The 18,495-nt window shown below is 46.9% G+C and overlaps 1 protein-coding gene across 1 annotated transcript; it reads right to left on the reverse strand.

Moving 5' to 3' along the window:
• LOC115327979 (chitin deacetylase 7-like) lies at nucleotides 1-18,132 on the reverse strand. Its single transcript, XM_040215857.2, has 3 exons — nucleotides 17,376-18,132; nucleotides 3,399-3,848; nucleotides 1-364 (listed from the first exon to the last, which is right to left on the reverse strand). Exons 1-3 carry the CDS (start codon nucleotides 18,125-18,127, stop codon nucleotides 1-3), a joined length of 1,566 nt encoding a protein of 521 aa, XP_040071791.1. The 5' UTR covers nucleotides 18,128-18,132.
• Between the last annotated feature and the right edge of the window lie 363 nt (nucleotides 18,133-18,495).

Consider the following 18,495-nt stretch of genomic DNA (forward strand, 5'->3'; position numbering starts at 1 on the left):
CTAATTGCCGTCCGGATTGTTGACCCACGGGTAGTTTTCAGGACAGGTCGTTCCGCAGATCCTCATGTAGCGTTCTCCTCCGAGCGTCGTCGTTGGGTAATGGCAAGGTGTCTGTTTCGGACACGTGGGCTCGGGCAGGTTTTCTTTAGTGCAGCGGCGCTGAGCGTAGCTGCTTCTAGGCTCAGGGTACCTCATAAAGTCGAGCACTTCGGACACGGTGACCAGGTACACGTCTTCCTTTTGCAGGAGCCAGTCCACGAAGCGAAGGTAGCCTTTCTTCCGTTCTTCGTCCTGGAGCCAAGCCTCTTGGAGGAAGACGGGAAACGGAGCCCGGTTGGTGTTGTGGAAGTTCTCGAAGTTGAATCTGCGTAGAAGGCGTATAGAGTGGCGAATCGAAAACTATACTGAAGTGAGTATCGAACCGTTGCATTGGAACGCGTCTTCGACCGGTGTTTTCAGCGTCCTGTACCCGCCCATGCATCCAATGTCGTCCCGAAGTAGCCACAAATGACGTCACAGATGCCGGCACGTCATGCCGTCGGAAGTCGCGATCCTAAAGGGCTGTTTATACTCCGTCGTAACGTCAACGAGCGCACGCGCTCGTTCACGCTCGCTGACGCTGTCTGCGAACGGGGTGTCTATACTCCAACGTCAAGTAGAACGCGGCGCCGCGCTGAGCAGCTCGACGCGCGACGTCGTAGCTTGCGACGGACTTGGACATGCTCTACGTTCGACGTTGGACGTCGGCGCCGCCGACGCAGGCTATCCTAGAAGCCCAAGCGCGAATGCCTCATTCGGGAATCCGGTTGGCGGGGTCGTCGGGGCCAGTCGGAGTGTGGTGCGAGATGCTCATTTCTGGGATCTGAACCTGTCGTTCTTGCCGTGTGTCGTGTGCTGTCGTCGTGTTCCCGTGTTGGTGAGCGTATCTAACGTTCGTGCGCTTGACTGAGCGATTGTGTGCGTGGACGTGGACCAGTCCGAGGATGCGCTACCTTCGATTCTCGATAGGCCTATCGACCTAACGAGCCGGTGGTGGTAAGCCGTGGTGTTGGGCTGCCGGCAAAAGCTGGAAGCTCGATGACGCGCCAGAGGTAGGGTTAATTAGTATTAAGGATGACCTGATGTGTGTGCTATTTATTATCATGTGCCAGTCGCACTCACCGGCAGTCGTTCCCGATCGAAAAAGCGGCGTCGAATGTACGGGAACGGCGGTCACGGAAACCTCTGAACTATTTAGCCGGCCAGAAATTTTCAATTGGGCTGTCCCAGCTTGTAAATGATCTCTGCTTGTAAGCGATAGTAGCGATACTCGATGACAATTGGACTGAATCCTGTATTGTTTTTATAGGCTTTGTAAAGTGCGTTACAATTTCGAACGCGTACATTGCGTGATTTAGGCATCGTCCGCTCTCTTCGGTGTCCGTTTCTTAAGTCAGCGTGGAAGTCTACTATGATGATAACATACCGGCTACCTCTCAGAAAGAGGTTTCTGTGGAATATCGAGCACATAGATTTCATTGAAGCATCCCTTCGAAATCGCTGGAGTCGCTTGGCAGGATTCCGGCGAATCTGCATGCAGCTAAATTCGAAGGTTAACGGGATTTTTCTTTCTTTTTTTTTTTCGTTGACATTTGTGTGGCATTTAGAAGAAAATAAATGCTGGTTTTCACTCGTTATCACCATCATTTGCTTGTTTTCGAACTGCTAACCGCTACCCCGAATGGTTGTTTTGAAGCGTGACATGACAACACGAAGACGAACCACACTGACCGATTGCCTCTAGGCTAGATGGCGCAAGCTACCGCCCATTGTGTGCGTAGAGACGATGCGGTTGCCACGAAGACGCGCATGCATAAAGTGGGGCAGTTCGTCGGGGCGCGCTGGACCAGCGTTGGTCTGCGCTGGAGTGTAAACACCATCGTTCGGGCGCTTCTCGGCGCAACGTAGTGGCCGACGAACGTCGGTCTGCGCCGGCGCGCGTTGCGTTCGTCGACGTTGGAGTATAAACAGCCCTTAACGGTTGGTCGTAGGTATCCTGGCAAGAAAGGCGAGCGAACGCGAGGGTCACTATCATCGCAGCGTCCCAACTTCGGGCTGTTTAGGCTTCCGTGAACTGAGTTCAGAGCGACGTGCAGTAGGACACTGCGTCTCATACATTCCCCTGTGGTGCTGCACTCGACCACCAGGATCGCGGCAGGCAACAGCTTCGCACTTCTATGACGTCATCAGGCGGAAATCGAGAGACCACATTTGAGTACTCGAAAAACACAGCAGTCGGAGACGCGTTCCAGGCACCAGGGTAAAGATGCGATAGAGTTGGCCAAATATGTGTGCAGAATAATGGGGAGGTGAATGAAAAGAAAATGTGATTGTGTTTGCAAAGCGCAGTTACATATACTCTTTTCAAACTCAGCCTGGCAACGTTGATCACCATCACCGTTACAGTCGTTGATTTCAGTGTATGGCATATGTGCGAAAGTAATGGCGGCCTTTTTTGAGCTGATGAAGGAAGAAGTTGAAGGTGCGACCAAACGGGTTATATACGAGGCCTGTACGTTCTAAAAATTGCAGTGCAACACCAGGCACAAAGTAGATACAACGGCTGCGTAGCGTTTATTACAAGGTGTGACCCTATAAGTCCCTGAGCACAAGTTTGGCTCTAAAGCCTTTTGATAGCAGAAATTTAATTAAGGGGTCGATGGATCACCACCTTGTACTGTTCACTTCTTATGATCACACCATTGAAACTGAAACCAACCAAGAAAAAAACTACAAGGTGATCGAACCAAGTTTCACCTGCCATTGACGTGCGAAACTGACAGTGTCCTAGGAAATGTGGTTTCATGACCGCCATCCATTTGTCGAAAGTGAAAGTGCTCTTTGAGCCCCCAGATGGCACTGAATTTCGGAAAGGGTCCATTACGTTAAATTAAGCGCAGTCTTGTATTACTTGGAAGAAAACATAATTGGCCTCTACTTAAAAAGGAACCGTTACTTCTCCAATTACTTCTGAATTTCAATACGACAGATTCTTCTGCTGGTTTGAAAATGGGAATTTGTACTGTCCAATATTGAATTGGAATCACAGAAATATGGACTACTTTTTGGTAAGCCAATCCTTTTTCGGTGATTTGGTTCAATGATTCATTGGTAGGACACTTGTAGGAGCAAATGGCGTCATAAGGAATAGAAGGGGGAAAAACGGTTACGAGTAATTATAATACTACCAACAGTAATCAAATTACTGTTGCGATTACTTCAGAATAAACTTCATCTAAAGGTCTCGAAATGAAATTACTCAAAAAATAATCGATTGCAAGCCATTTCATTACTTGTTATGAGTACCGTACAAGTATATAATTTAAGTGTAATGAAATCAACGTATTGCTGTCACTTACCTTAGGTACTCAAATGTATCACTGGAAGTTTTCAGTTCCGGTTGGCAGGCGTCCGCCATCGAACAGTGCCCGTATTTATCGGCTCCTTCCTCCTCATATTTTCTGAACAGATAATTCAGGGGCACTGTCCAGAGGCCGGGATAGGTGTCGTTAGGACACTGGTGCACCATGCAAGGCTTCTGGAAGCCGTAGTCGAGCGTGTACGGAAAGACCGGGGCGTCGTCCGGGCCGTTCCTCTTGTGGATCAGCGTGCAGTCGTAGTCGAGGTGACGGTGCTGCATCCGGAAACCGACATCGCCCCCGGTGAAGAGGAAAGGACCCCGGAGACCCCTGATGTCTTGTGCGGGAACGTTGGCGTACTTCTCCACCATCAGCCGCTGGTCGACGAACTCGCGCTCCCAGCCCTCCGTGTCCAGGCTCTTCCAGTAGTCATATGGATTTCTATTGACACTTTGGGGAGAAGGGGAGAAAATCATTGTTATTTTTTGGGGGATACGGTGCTCTCGCTAATTGAAGTTATTCTAGCTTGGGCAAGGTCTGATTCCCTGGGTCGTGAAAAAATTGTCTTTTTTTTTTGTGGCGGCTTTTAATGTTTTCTGCCTATGACCTCACAATAAAAAATTACCTGTGTGGTGATCCAGTTGGCCTACAATTAGTCGCAAACGACAAGTTCGATGATGGATGCAAAGCGTGGTGGAACGACCTCCCTAATCCCATTGTCACCGAACCCTAACCCCAAACGTTTTCGTGGTCATTTTCCTAGTCATTTAGTCAACATGTGATTTGTGTTCGATCGTTTCTTCTTTTAGACGGCAGTGCGTCTATGCGATTAGATTTTAATAATGATTGATTTGTGTTTTACTTCAAATCTTTTGGTTATGCAACCACCAAACCCAATAAATCTGTCCGTCCATCCACCTGTGCATATCTCCGCTAAATTTAGCGGGGAAATGCACGTCTCTCGACATAAACACAAACTATTTTAGCGGGAACATCGACGTCACCTGACCTAAACACTAATTCAGTTTTCTCACTAAACTTAGCAGGAGAATCGATGCCACCTGACCCATACACCAATTTAATTTCCTCTCTATATTTAGGGGGAAACATTACGCCATGTGACCTACACACGAATTTAGTATCTCCCGCTAAACATGAAGATGGAATTAGAAAGTTTTCGTAGAGCGCGTTTCCCCCTTCGCTAAGCCCTCCGCAACGAAGAAACCGCTACTGCGCCTGCGCGCCCATGGCCTTGACTGTATAGTTCCGGGTACCGTAGCGGGTTGTGAAGAGCTTTGCGGAACGGCGAAAAAAAATCTAGGAAAACTCCCTATTAACGCCATACGACCTGGAAACCATTTCAGCTTTCCCGCAAAATTGAGCGGGGAAAGTGGCGTCACCCGACCTATGGACCTTCTTAGTTTCCGCCGCTAAATTTAACAGGAAGATTTACGTAATGTAACCTGATATCGTGCGAAGTGAATTGTGCAGCTGAACTTAGCGGGTTAACTAATGAAACGTACGTTCTTCCTCAGTACCTGAAACGAGTGTCTAATGTGTTCTAAACGAACTGAAACGATTGCTCCTTAAAGGGGAGCACCGGCGGTTTTTTTACGTTACTCTACCTAAACACATTTTCGAAATATCCAAGCTTAACTTCTACAAGCAAGCTATTTATTGTCTCCAATTAAAAAAAAAAAAAACGGTATAGGAAAAATTGCATGTAAAAGTTATACAAATAATCAGCCTTCAAATCTTCCTGAGAGCTCCATTGGGGTGGCATCACATGTATACCTCGCTAGCAACGGTGCTTGCAAGCATCGTTACTATATTACATCAGATAGACGCTGTACTCTAAAAAAATTCGGTCATTTATTCAGGGTACCTCGCTGCGCCTACAAAGGCATTACAGGGAAGGGGGGGGGGGGGTTGCAAGTAGAGATGAGCAAAGCTGCAAAAACAAAAGGAACATGACATGAACACGCAAAACAAAGTTCTAATAATTACATGGTTCTTGAAAGATAGGCACGAGCATCGATATTAAAAACAATTTGATGGGTCACTATTTATTTTTTTATTAAAGAAGGGGGATGTAGACGCTATGTTTATTCACTCTTCGACTAGCGAGTTCCAGTCGCTTGTTGTGGAAGGAAAGAAACAGTTTTCAACACTTCCGTTGTGCATTGGTACTCTCTCACTTTTTTGAGTGGCCTTTCCATCATGATGTGAAGTGGAAAGGCAGCGTATAGACGCTTTGCAGCAGCTGTGCATGGGCGCCGCCATAACTGACCTTCAGTTTTTGTTCCCCCTTATTACGTTCACTTCACTTCATTATTTGAATAGCAGGCCAGGTTATTGACATCTTAAATTTTATTCTGTCTTGCTCCCCAGCATTGGCCTTTGTGGAAACTCGTCCACACCAATTTCAGTGGCTCGGTATCTCGGTAAAACAAGAGAAGGTCAGCAATGGCGGCTGTATTCTGGCGCGTGTGTAAAGCGTCTATAGTTGTTTTTATTTAAACCAAGGTAGTTGTGAAAGATGGTGTGATGGAATTTCAATCGCATGGAACGCCGCCTGTGGGCTAATGGGATTAAATACAATTCTCTTGGAAATCGCTAACACTTGATCTAAAATTGTAGTAGCCTGTTATAAACCTCGCTGCTGTGATTTTTTTTCTAGTTAAATAACAAGATACGCCTGACTAGGGTCCCAGGAGGCACTGGCATGCTCTAAGGTAGGTCTACTATATGTTAGGTATAACGACAACGTAGTGTTTCGTGGACAACCATTAAAATTTCGCTTTACAAAGCTAAACATTCGAGTTGCTTTAGCAGTTACGTAGTCTACGTGTTTTGTTCAGGCAAGGTTTTTCGAAAGGTATACACCAAGGTATTTTACATTTGGTACAGTTGCTAGAGAAATTCCGCGGATGTTATATGTGAAGAGGACAGGCCCACGCTTAAGCGTGAAACGCTCATGATCAAACTTTGCCGTGTTTAGTTTCGTGCCCCACGTATCACACCACGCAAATATGTACGGGAGATATCATGTAATGCACAGCAATTTGAGATGGCACGGATCTCGGAGTATAAAACACAGTCATCTACGTAAAGCCTAATTCTTGAATTTAGTGAGTAAATGATATCGTTAAAAAAAAAACAAAAACAAACAGAAGTGAACCCAGCACAGACCCTTGTGGTACTCCGGATGTAACAGCAGTACCGCCCGACTGTTTGCCGTTAATTAAAACGGATTGCTTTCTCTGGTGCAAGTAATCAGTCAGCCACGCGAGAATATTACTCGAGAAGTTTAACGTTGAAAGTTTATAAATGATAAGCGTATGAGATACTGCGTTAAATGCTTTTTTTAAAATCAGGAAATATGCAATCTACTTGGAGCCTATTATCACATGAGTATGCAAGATGCATGATGAAGTCCAACCAGCTCTTTCTCGCATGAATAGTTTTTCCTAAAGCTATGTTGCGCGGGAGTGAGATAGCTGAGTATGGATCGAACATATTGCTGTATATCATGTGTTCCATAAGTTTAGAGCAGGTACAGAGAAGTGAATGGGTCTATAGTTTTGAAGAACATTTTTCGGACCATCCTTGTGTATTGGTACTATATTTGCTCTGTTTCCATTCACCAGGAAGCCTTCCACTAGAAAGCGATTTTTTAAATCAGACTTCCAAATACGATGAAATGATCCCGGAACATTCAGTGAGAACACGGTTAGGTATGCGATCGGGTCCGCCTGCTTTCTTGGCTTTTAGTCCATTAATCATTTTCAAGATTTCGTCATAAGAAATTTGAATTTCGTCCATACATTCTAGCAACATATCAGAGGAAAGCGGGTATTCATTAGGAAGTACGGTCGAAAACACAGATCGGAAGTACCTATTAAAAAGCATCGCTTTTTCTTCCTCTTCTGCGACGAGTTGTCCGCAGTTAGCCATTGGGGGAATTCCGAATCCTACTTTATTTGCTGACTTTACATATTTCCGGAGTTCTTTTGGTTTTTTTTTCTCGGTTGATCATTTAAGGACACTTGACATCCGAGTTTACTATCACCCGATTTATTTTTGAATTGTTTACAGAAGACCGTTTGTTGTGAAAGAGAGGCAGAGTCGTTTTTGTTGCGATATTTCAAATATGCTTGCCTTTACCTTTTGGTCAAGGAGCGTAGTTTGGCTTTCATCCACACCTGGTACGAATGAATACTTCGACTAAATAAATAGGTTTATTCCTAAAAAGATTCCAAAGAGTTACAAGTTTCAACATCAAGGTGGTGGAAGACCTCTCTAAACTCGGAGAAATATTTCCAGAGTTCATTTGAGATGGCTTCAGAATTACCGCGGTCATACAAAAAAACGTTTCTGGGTGGGTTCGACCCTTTATTTTCGCACCTGCTGGTTATATTACCTACTATGATTTCGTGATCGCTAGTCTCCGAAATCTTAGAGAGAGAGGATATAAAACTTTTATTATTACTAAGAAGCAAGTCCAACGTGCTGGCCTTCATTTTACCCAGCCTTGTCGAAAATGACAGACGCTGAAAGAGCTCAAAGCTGGACACAAAATTGAGAAAGATCCTGTACGCGAAAGAAGTATTGAGCGTTATGGGTTGACCGTCTGCCCACTCCGCATCAGAAAAGTAAAAATCACCACCAAGCACGAGGTCGCCATAGTCGCGATGAATGACAATATAGCAAAAAGAGGGAAGATTACAGCTTCATCTGAGCCAGGAGGCCTATTAGCGGCGAGATGTTTTGGTGGCGCCCTCCTATGGTTCCCCCTTGTGACGTCATTACCTTGCGAACAACAAATTCGATGGTGTTTGTGAATAGCATGGTGGAAGCCTGAAATAATTGCGCTCTCAAAGCAACACTGCCAACACCGTCGAATTTAAAGTTCTTTCATTCCTCTTATTTCCGTCGATGATAAATCCCCTTTCCGACGTCATAGTCAGCTTTTGGGTCAATCGTGGAAGGCCGACCACAGCGACGCTTTCGGTCGCGCACGTCGCCAATAAAAGGAGTCCACAGTAATACAATTGCCATTTTCTAGTTAAATCTTACACCATACCGATTCACAATTCACACCATTAACCTTGATCTCAAAACTTTGCAGGCTGTCATGAACTAAAAGAAAGACACCACCGCCATATCTGTTTCTATTTCAGCGGTATGCAACATAATCCGTGGGAAACACTTCAGCATCGCTTATGGAATCTTCCAGCCAGGACTCCATACCAATAACAATACTAGGCTTAGTCAGAGTAATGGCGTCAGCCAAGTCTTCCACTTTATTTTTTACACTGCGGCAGTTAACAATCATGACAGTAAGTTCACATGCGGTTTTTTGGCTTGCGCCCAGCTTTCCGTGGTGGTTGCTATGCAGTTATTTCTTTTACACCTCCTTCAGGGTTATCGTAGTAGAAATGTTTTCCATTGATGATACGTTTATCAAAACGCAGCTTAAACGACTTTTGTTCGGATTTGGCAAAATCGAGCAGCTCCTCATGTTCATATCTAACTTTATCTGAAAAATCTTCGCCGACTGAGAATTCACTATTTTTCAGCTGAAGTCTCCGGACAAAACATGTTGCTTGACCTTAAATGAAAGGAAGTTTACGATGTCTTCAACTTTCTGGGTTAGGGCGGCCCAGCCTATGCGCCTGTTCAATGCAACTATCTGCCACGTTCACCCCGAGTTCTTCGGCGGCCCAACAACTTAGCTCGTGAAGAACGTTTTCGTGTCAAGCAGTGTCGCCTCCTGGCGCACTAGAAAGGCAACTGGGCAGTGAAGAACTCTTTTGCGCCAAAAAAGGAGCTTAAGAGAACCCCTTATATGTTTGTCACAAAGAACCCTTTCAGGGGTGCTTAAAAAAGATTTTAGGCTGCAAATAATGGACAAGCACCGAAAAACCCCTAAGAGTTTTTTTAGGACCCTTGTTCTTTCAGAGTGTGCTTGCACGAGCTGTACACTCTCCCCCCACGGCTTGCCTCGCGTCGTTCGACGCACCACCATTTTGAGGGTGCGGATCAAGGACGTTTAAACCAACAGGACCCGGCATGACGTCAGCCTGAGTGAAGCCGGAAGAGGCGTTTAATCCCAGACTGCCTTGCGCACCCGTTCCGAGGCTGTGCGGTAGCGCACCGGCGGTTCGTCTGCTTTCTAATCTGCTCCGGCGTGTGCTTCACGAGGCTAGCTTTCAATGCGGTCGGCGTCCGCTGTTGGCGTCCACGATGCAAATTCTTTGCAGCGTGAGTGTTTATACTTAGTTCCACATTTTGTGCGAGCGAAATCAGAACTGGAAGCGCGAGCCCGTTGTTCTGTGCGTTCCTGGCTTGCATGCGCGCTCGTGCGATCTGCTGCTGCTGTTTATTAAAAAATGCGTTGCGCACCGCCAAGTCCTTCACGGTGCGTCGTCTAGAGCGTCTCAATTCTAGTCACTTACTTTCTGCTGGGCAACCAAGCGTTCGTTCATAATAATCTTATCCGATTCCGACCATACCGGTTTAAAAGTCTCCCGTTAAGCGCTGTTTCAAATAACAGTGGGTGCCGCCATTACTTTCGGTGCACACAGTCGCGTTGCCAAGGAAATGCCATGGCAACGCTGTTGTTTGCACCGAAATTAATGGCGGCGCCCACTCACTAGGCTTCCCATTGGTCAAGAAATGCTCGTTGCGGCTCGTGGCCACGCCTGCTTCCGTTACACTTCGCTCTATGCATTGGGGATAGGGACGCCACCTCCTGCCCATTATAACCTCCTTGGTGCGGATGCTATGGCAAACTGCAGCGAATTTTATGAAATGGGTATGTTACGAAGGACGTCATCTAGATGACGTTTCACCGTACTCTAATCTATGGAACACTTGGATGAAACAGCGCGGATGAACAGTCACACTCACATGCACACAAGAAGGAGACAGACTAGCAGCGCTGACTTACAACTCAGTGCTATATTTCTTCTTCCTCAAATCTTCAACTTCTTCACCTTAGCCGTTAATGAGAACAATTTAAATTTTTACACACCAGAGACCAAATAGCCAATAAATATTAACGGCAAAGGTGAAGAAGTTGAAGATTTGAGGAAGAAGAAATATAGGACTGAGTTGTAAGTCAGCGCTGCGAGTCTGTCTCTTTCTTGTGTGCATGTGAGTGTGACTGTTCATCCCGCGCTGTTCCATCCAAGCATGAATTACCAACTTTCCCAAGCATCCACATTATCAAACTATGGAACACGCAGCTTTCAAGTAAAAATATAGATGGCCCTTCAAACGACAACAGGCCGACTGAAGAGAGTGAGGAGGGTTACCCCCCTCAGCGGGAGATCCCCACCTAAGGTAATCTATTGACATTGCGTGCAAGCCAAGCAGGTAGTCTCGAAAACACAGTATGTTGTGCACCATCTTCCGTTTTGCTGTAGTGAATTTACTAAAGATTAATACCCCACCATTAAGCTTCTCGTAAGCCGTCGGGAACGAGCCGTACACTGCCCACATAATTCAAAATCTGAAGTGTTCATTGAAGAGGCTCCCAGACAACATTTTACATTTAAAAAACTTTGCGAAAACATAGTTACTGTGACTTGAAATTTGGGTTACTAGTTTAGATGTGTCTTTTACTGTGTCGTATCAAGTTTTAGGCAAAACAATTACGCAAAATTCTTACGGTGCTCCACTGTAAATACTGCGTTAGATGCTTTACCCTGGAGATAAAGGTCGCGGTCAATCTTTGTTAGAAGTGCTCTAGCACGGACACGTCGGACACGTTCTATCACCTCCACTGTGCCCCAGAAGCCGGGGAAGAATACTTTGATTTTTTACGGGGTCGGCGAAGGCTGACTGACTTAAGCGAAGACCACTCAATCTACAACGGTGAAGTATTTCCCCGGCGGCTTTTGATGTTTCCTGACCATGATGTCAAAATGGGCCATCTGCGACGTTATTAGATCAACTCTCCCCCCTCTCTTTCCCAAAACCCGCCAGCCCCTTGATAAAATCCTCGTTTCGCGTTTCTTACAAATACCGCCAACCATTGCTTTCTTAATACGCGAGGCACGTGCCATAACAGAGTGCTCCGCAGCCATTCACTTCCGAGGGCGGCTCTTTTTAGTGCTGTGCCGCCATTTGCTTCCATAGGACGAACGAAGTACCCGCCTCGCGTACCTCGTGCGTCCTACAAACTCATATACAAACTCATCAAGGGACAAGGGACCCTCATCAAGGGACTCCTACAAACTCAAATACAAGCTCATCAAGGGACTTCAGCCAGCCGTCGCTTGTAGTGCCGTCTAGAGGTTGCGTTTGAAACTGTATTCTTCGGAGGCGCTACGGGGAAGCGCCATCTAGACGCAGTGCTCCAAAACCTGTGTTACGGTATAGTTACCCTAGCAGCCGTCCCCTCCAAGAGACTGTGATACGTCGAACGGCGGTATGCGGAAAGGGAGACTCGTTTATGGGGAGTTCCGCAACCGAGTCGATCTATAGTACAGTCGGTCATAAGGCAAAGTTACTCTCAGCTGTCATCATGTGACGAAAAGCCATCATATTAAAGGGATTTTTCTATCTTCCATTTGTGGACGAGGGGCGTCGACATTCAACTCAATTTTCATAATATAGACCAGTGTCCGAAATTCTAACCCCAAGAAATAAAAATGGGAAATAAAAATCTCAAACGCAGGCTTGTGTGAAGAAAGAGGCTGCGTATGAAACAATATATTTTTGCTTCTTACAGCACTCTTAGTATCAGTGTTGTTCTTGGTGCTTCGTGACTATGCATTGCTGACGTTCTGGTACCACAATATGTACGTAGGTTTCTAAAAAAAATAGAACATAACACTGAGTTTTGCAAAAAGCTTAGTACCCCTACTATGTCATAGCGGCAGCACAAACAAAAATGGTGGCACCCATGCAACAGAGGGGACACTTGTCTATAAGGGCATCGCATTTGCACATTAAATGGGTTGCTACTTAATTTCGGTGGAATTAAAAAAAAGCTTTCAGCCTTTCCATTTTGGTGAAGGAGGAAGACCAGCGAAGCTGAACCGCTGTACTATGGTGGGAATGAAGTAGTGGCCGGCCGCAGGTCGACAAGCCAGAGTGGAAAGGCTAGACAGATATCGCCATCTATGAGCGACGGCGGCAACCAAACAACCGGCAAGCCAGTTGTCTGGCTGCCAGTTCGCTCATAGATGGCGGTAGCTGTCCAGAGTTTTGTGTCATCGTTTGTTTGCTGACGGAAACGATACTGGGGAAACTAGCCTTAACAGCTCCGCTGTAAATAAAAGAAAAAAAAAAAAAAGAAACGGCCGCGAGATTGTGGAGTTTAAAAGTCAGCAACGAGGTAACAACATTCGTCAGCGAAGCAATAAAATGTGCAATACGCGTAAGTACATGATTCCTTTTTTAATCAGAAACGTGGTGCGAATGTTTTGGACTGGGCTGGCAGCACGTGGCCAGATTTTAGACTTTCGGCTCCTGCTTTTTCATGACCGCTGGCCGTTGGGCTCAACTATGGGTAGGGAAAACCGCCGATAGGGCGGAAACTTGGTAGTTGATCATTAGCAGACTAGACAGCGCTTTTTGTTTTTGCACATGGTCTACAGGCCGCGGCCAGACTGCCAATGCATCATACAAAATACAATTTGCAGACACCGTCTCAGGCATGTTTCTTTCTTATTCGAAGGTTCTGCTGCCGTATTGGCTATAAAGAAACTCTCTGCAGACATCTTCGAAGCGTAGATATGCATGAAGCAAACATGTTTCGTACATGCTTTAGACGTGTCCAGATTTATCTGTCATGTCTGTACCGGTCTTTTTTCCTTAACATCGTTGAGCAGTATCAATGTGGCTTTGTGATTTGCTTCAGTGGCTGTGACCCTGCTGACTTTTCATCTCTTACGGACGTCAAGTTCGAAGGTTGGTGTAGAAACACAAGGAGAGAGAGGAAATTACATATATATATATAGAGAGAGAGAAAGGTAAAATATGTATATTAAAGTAAATTTCCCGTGATCTTTAACGCCAAAGGGGCAGGAACATGGGCGGAAAGGTGAATACTAGAGAAATTGTACGAAAAGTAAGGTGTGTCACTGTCAGCCATGGAACAATACTGAGTTGAAACGTTTCTGACTTAACGCAGGCTTCCTGGCACTAGTGGGACCTAGGTATACTTGCACAAAACTCCACTGACCAAGGCGCTTCTTTGTCGAGGCGTAATATCAAGAGTAAACACGGACTTTTCTATCAATCTCTCCTTCGCCACACCTGATGAGTGATAACGCAAATACTTTACTAGGGGGAATACTTTCCACTCTGCTCATTTGCATTAGACAGAACGTCTACAGCGCCGAATCCAGCCCTGACGGTGTGGAGGTCCGCGTCAGTCCACGCGCAAGTGCACGTGGATGTTCCCGGCGGCCGCGGCGGTGTCGTCTCCGATTCCACCTAAAAGCCCTTCATGTTTCAAAAGTAGCGCAAGGTGCGTCGGTGGAACGTGCGACCCATGGGAAGATCATGGCGGCACAGCGCAGCGAAGTATTAAGCGCACCACTAGAGTTTAGACGCCATGTTATTCTTAGAAGTGGCGCGCGGCACGTGTCTCGCGCATTGCCACAACAATGAATTTGGTATGTAGAACATCAATATCATCGATAGCCGAGACCTCCCCGACGATAGATGGCTCTCGCCAAGCCCAGAAAGCCTGTCAGCGCCGAGGCTATTGTATTTGAGAGGAGTGAAATGTATTCCCCCTAGTGAAGTATTTGGATAACGTATCACGCAGGTGCAGCGTGGACTTAGTCCACCGCGCCTCGCAGATTGTGCACGAGCGCAGCGTGAGCACTCGATTTGGGGCTCGTGACAATGACTGTTTCGTCGAGAATTCATAATTGTGATCGAACCCACTTCGAAAGCACTGATGTCCAGTATAGGGGGCTGGATGGCGCATAGCTTCTTTCCGAGCCTGGCACAAGTGAAGCCACCGGAAGTTCGATGTTTGTCCCGGAAGTCGGGCGTGTGCTAAGCTTCCTAGTGCATTCAGTCGATATTATGGTCGACGTTTTTTTTTGTGTTTCAGTTGGGTTTTAATACTCCCGTTATGAATTATATCCTGAGAATGAGGCATTTGAACGTGGGACATACGCACACTTGATCAACTAGAATCTCAAAATTTTCATATCCAATGGCTTCCGGGGATACTTCTCGGGTCCGCATGCGCTGTTACTCTGCAACTAGCAGGCTCTCTTGGGATGACAAGAAAAAATCCAGCGCCCTGAACGCTGTTCGATTCAGCACTCGGAAGAGTTGAAAAGCCTGTCAAGCGCTTACTTCCGGGCCAAGCCTCTTACTCCCTTTGGCTTCATGCCTGTCTGCTCAATGCGCCATCTGGCCCCCTATAGCGGAGATCAGTGTTCGAAAGTGTGCCCTTTGTTGGAAGCTGTAGAATCCCTGCAGAATGGTGGCCACAAAAGACAATGCCAATGTTGGAACTTTAAAAAAAACTTTGCCGATGACAGTTCCTTTCTAGTTTATGTAGTTTTGGAATCTCATATTCTGTGATGTGGCTTGCTTCGCCGTTGTGAAACGTGTTAGGTCTTTTAACGCTGAAAACGTGACTGTCAAAATCTCCTTAACTAGGCCAAACTCGCTCAGTATAAACGGCTCTGATTAGCCGCGTTTTGAGGAGAGCCATCTGGTGGCGCCACTTGCAACCAAGGCGATCAAAGGAGAGAGAGAGAGAGAGAGAGAGAGAGAGAAGCGTTGAAAAGAAAGGAAGCCTGGAAGGCGATCAGAGGACTTTATCTGGCAGCTGCGACGCCCGGGGTGCCTACACCTATAGACGATTTAAAGCAGCTGTGCATGGGCGCCGCCATTACTGACCTTCAGTTTTTTATTCCTCCTATTCCGTTTCCTTCACTTCATCATTATCACGGCAGGCCAGGTTATTTCCATTTTAGATTCTACATTAATTGTCCTTTTTCACAGCAATGACCTTTCTGGAGGCTCGCTATTCCAGTAAGGCAAGAGAAGGTCAGCAATGGCGACTGTAATTTGGCGCGTGTTTAAAGCGCCTAAATACAAGGTGTTTTTAACGAGAAGATGGGGCACTTCTGCATTTGAGAAAAAAAAAAAAACACTTGAATTGCGTTCATTTGGCCTTTGGAATAACAGATATTAAAATTATGTTTCAATTCGACGCGCCGCGGAGCCATAAGAGCAATTTCAACAGAGCCGTTTATACTGAGAGAGTTTGGCCGATGGGCGGAGCTTGTTGGCCGCTAGAACAAGCGGATTTCGCGATAACACAATATGGCGTTACTTCTTTGTCTTGTTCATTCCTGAGAAATCGCGTAGAGTTCCTATGAGTCAGGGCCACAATATGGCGGACGGAAGTAGTCATCCCCCGGTTGTCAGACTACGCTGCTGTGGTTGTCAGACTGTCAAAATCTCCTTAAGAAGGCCAAACTCTCTCAGTATAAACGGCTCTGAATTTCAAAATAGGGCTGAAGCCCCGCCTCCCTAGCCTTGGGCAGCTGAAAGATCCGTCGATGACGTCACGGACAGCGACTGTCTTTCGCGTTTTCTCGCGTTTGACAATAGCTGCGCAGCAAATGGTTCGGGTATTTGGGCTCAGGGGGCAAAAAATACACTAGAATTCACTTCGAACTCATTTTTTTCAAGAAGCTCCGTAGCTTCCCTTTAATGCGGAAGCATTAACTGTCTCATGGAGCGAGCTGACGTCATCAGTTTGAAGCGCGAAAACGGCACCTAGTTTCCTTCGGTTCCGTTGGCTGGCGCGCGTCGACGGGGCTCCCATTAGCCGCTGCGCTCGTCAGTTTCCACGACCGCTCACCCCATGGCGCTGCGTGTCCATCAGCGCGCCGTTAACACGGAGCGTCCAAGGTCACCGTGCGCAGGGGAGCACACGCGCTAACCGGCGGCGAAAAGTACGCAGCAGACGAAAAAGGGAGCGGACGAGCGACTTGCATGTTTTCGCATTCACAACTCATAAGGAATGCTTCGGTGTACCTCAATATTTTTTAACTTAAAAAAAATTTGTTTGAAAAAAGCCGTGAAAGTTACACTTATGCGGTTGGCGCGGGTGAATTACACAGCCAGGGGTACCGAGTATAAGGGGCTAATCGTAACGATCAGTCAGCTAATTAATTAAGATTCGTTAATTAACTTTTAATTAATAAAAATAGACATATGGTTTCAATTTGAAACTTGCTCAGCGTCATCGAAAACCACTAAATTAACTAGTTTTAGAAGGATATGATGCTGGGGCAGTATATTACGGCGTTCCGTAAAAACGCTCAATTTGGAGGCGTTTCTAGGTTTCGCTTTCATATCGGAGCGCACCTTTGAGCCCGCGGTCCTGCCCCCCGGCGGTCGCAGCGCGAAGCCACCCCTCGCCTCCCTCGAAGCATGGAGGGAAGTTGGGTGAACGTGTGTTGCGCGTCTCAGCCGCTGGGGAGCAGGACCTTCAAGGCATTGTTTTTTAACAAATCTGCTCAAAAAAAAAAAAAAACATCATCCTGTATGTTTCACCGTGATCCGAGGTACTCCCGCGGGTCACGTCACGCAGTCACAGATAGAGCGAAGCCACCGACACGCTCTATACGCCTTGCACGCGCTAAACAAGCGAGCGCCAGGATTTCAGTGTTGCTGCTGCCGAGCGCGAGCGAACTTTTATTTCTTATCTGGACACTTCGGTTTTCTTTCTAGATAAGGCCCTTTACGAGAAGGCCGCCGGCGCGACTCTCCTATTCTCCATTAGGCGTGTCTCGCTCATGCAGTTATGGTACCCGAGTTGTCTCGGTGCCAGAAACGGCGGCTCTGTAATTTCTAGTTCGACGCTGAATCACAATCTGTGTTATCACTGCCTTTGCTCGATATTGAAAAAAAAAAGCACGTATTGTTTTACAAAAAAATTGCTGAAGTGTAAGAACGGAGGATTAAAGTTACCTGATGGAGTGTAGCGCAATTTCGTTGCCCATCCTGTGGAGCTCGTTCACGGACGGGTAGTCAAGGTAGTCGCCCGAGGCAAAGAAAGTGGCCGCGATGCGGCAACCGCTGGCCTTGTTCTTGCGCTTGGGATTATCAAGAAGCTCCCGGTAGAACTCCATGTTAGTCTTCGTGACAGCGTCGTCGAAGGTCAGCATCACGAACTGAGGCATGTCGTCTACCGGAGGTGTCGTGCTCTCGCACATGCAGTTGGGAAGCTTGCAGTTGACGGGGTTGCACTTGCCGAGGGTTTTTCTAGTCACGGGGTCTTTCCTTGGCGGGGGCGTTGTTGGTGAAGTCGGAGGCGCCGTAGTTGTGGACATGGAAGGTGTGGTTCGAACGGTTGGTGTCTGAGGTGTCGTTGACGTGCAAGGCACCGGAGTAGTCGGAGGTGTTGTAACAGGAGCGTTCGTCGTTGTCCCAATGTCGGGGCAACCTTTACATTCTTGAGCTTTACCGCCATTTATGATTTCGGTTTCCACTGTCTTCTCGATGATAATCTCAGTCTTCTCGTGGGTCACCGTCTTTGTTCCACATTTCTGACTGCCTGGCGAAGAAACGTTTTTGCATTCGTCGGCTGGTGCCTTAGAAAGCTGGAGGGAAGTGTCAAGTCCCACAGCGTACGCACTTGGGGGCAATACCCCGTGTGGGACCGACGAGGCCCGGTGTAGAATGCCCAGGGACACAACGGCAAGGAAGATGCCCAGGCGCATCTTGCGTGGAGTACGTGGCCAGTACTGAGCACTGATCGAAGCGTGCCCTTTTTGTGTTCGCCAGATATCTCTAACTTTTTGCGAAATGCGTCAAGGAGGTCAGAGATTCCTGCGGAATGTCAACCGTTTCAGCGTAACTTGCCAACCGATAAAGTCTTCGATCGCGTAGAGCCGATAGGAGCGTCGAATTCAGGTAAAGCTCCTCTCTTCTAGGAAAAGTGGCTCCATTCATTGTTGGGGAAATGCTCGAGAATCGTGCCGCGCGCCACATCTGAAAAGAACACGGCTTCTCAAATCTAGCTCAGAGCTGCACTCTGAGCTAGATTTCAGAATTTTATACGTTGTGGCCTTCCTAAGGGCTGTACGTG

Source organism: Ixodes scapularis, unplaced genomic scaffold, assembly GCF_016920785.2.
Source record: "Ixodes scapularis isolate PalLabHiFi unplaced genomic scaffold, ASM1692078v2 PGA_scaffold8__174_contigs__length_109621045, whole genome shotgun sequence".
In the NCBI taxonomy this organism is placed as follows: Eukaryota; Metazoa; Arthropoda; class Arachnida; order Ixodida; family Ixodidae; genus Ixodes; species Ixodes scapularis.

Excerpts from the sequence above, each read along its gene's own strand:
- LOC115327979 (XM_040215857.2), bottom strand. The coding sequence starts at position 18,127 with ATGCGCCTGGGCATCTTCCTTGCCGTTGTGTCCCTGGGCATTCTACAC. Across the intron at positions 3,849-17,375 it reads ATTGCGCTACACTCCATCAG|TGTCAATAGAAATCCATATG; the intron begins GTAACTTTAATC and ends TTCTCCCCAAAG. Across the intron at positions 365-3,398 it reads GATACATTTGAGTACCTAAG|ATTCAACTTCGAGAACTTCC; the intron begins GTAAGTGACAGC and ends CCTTCTACGCAG.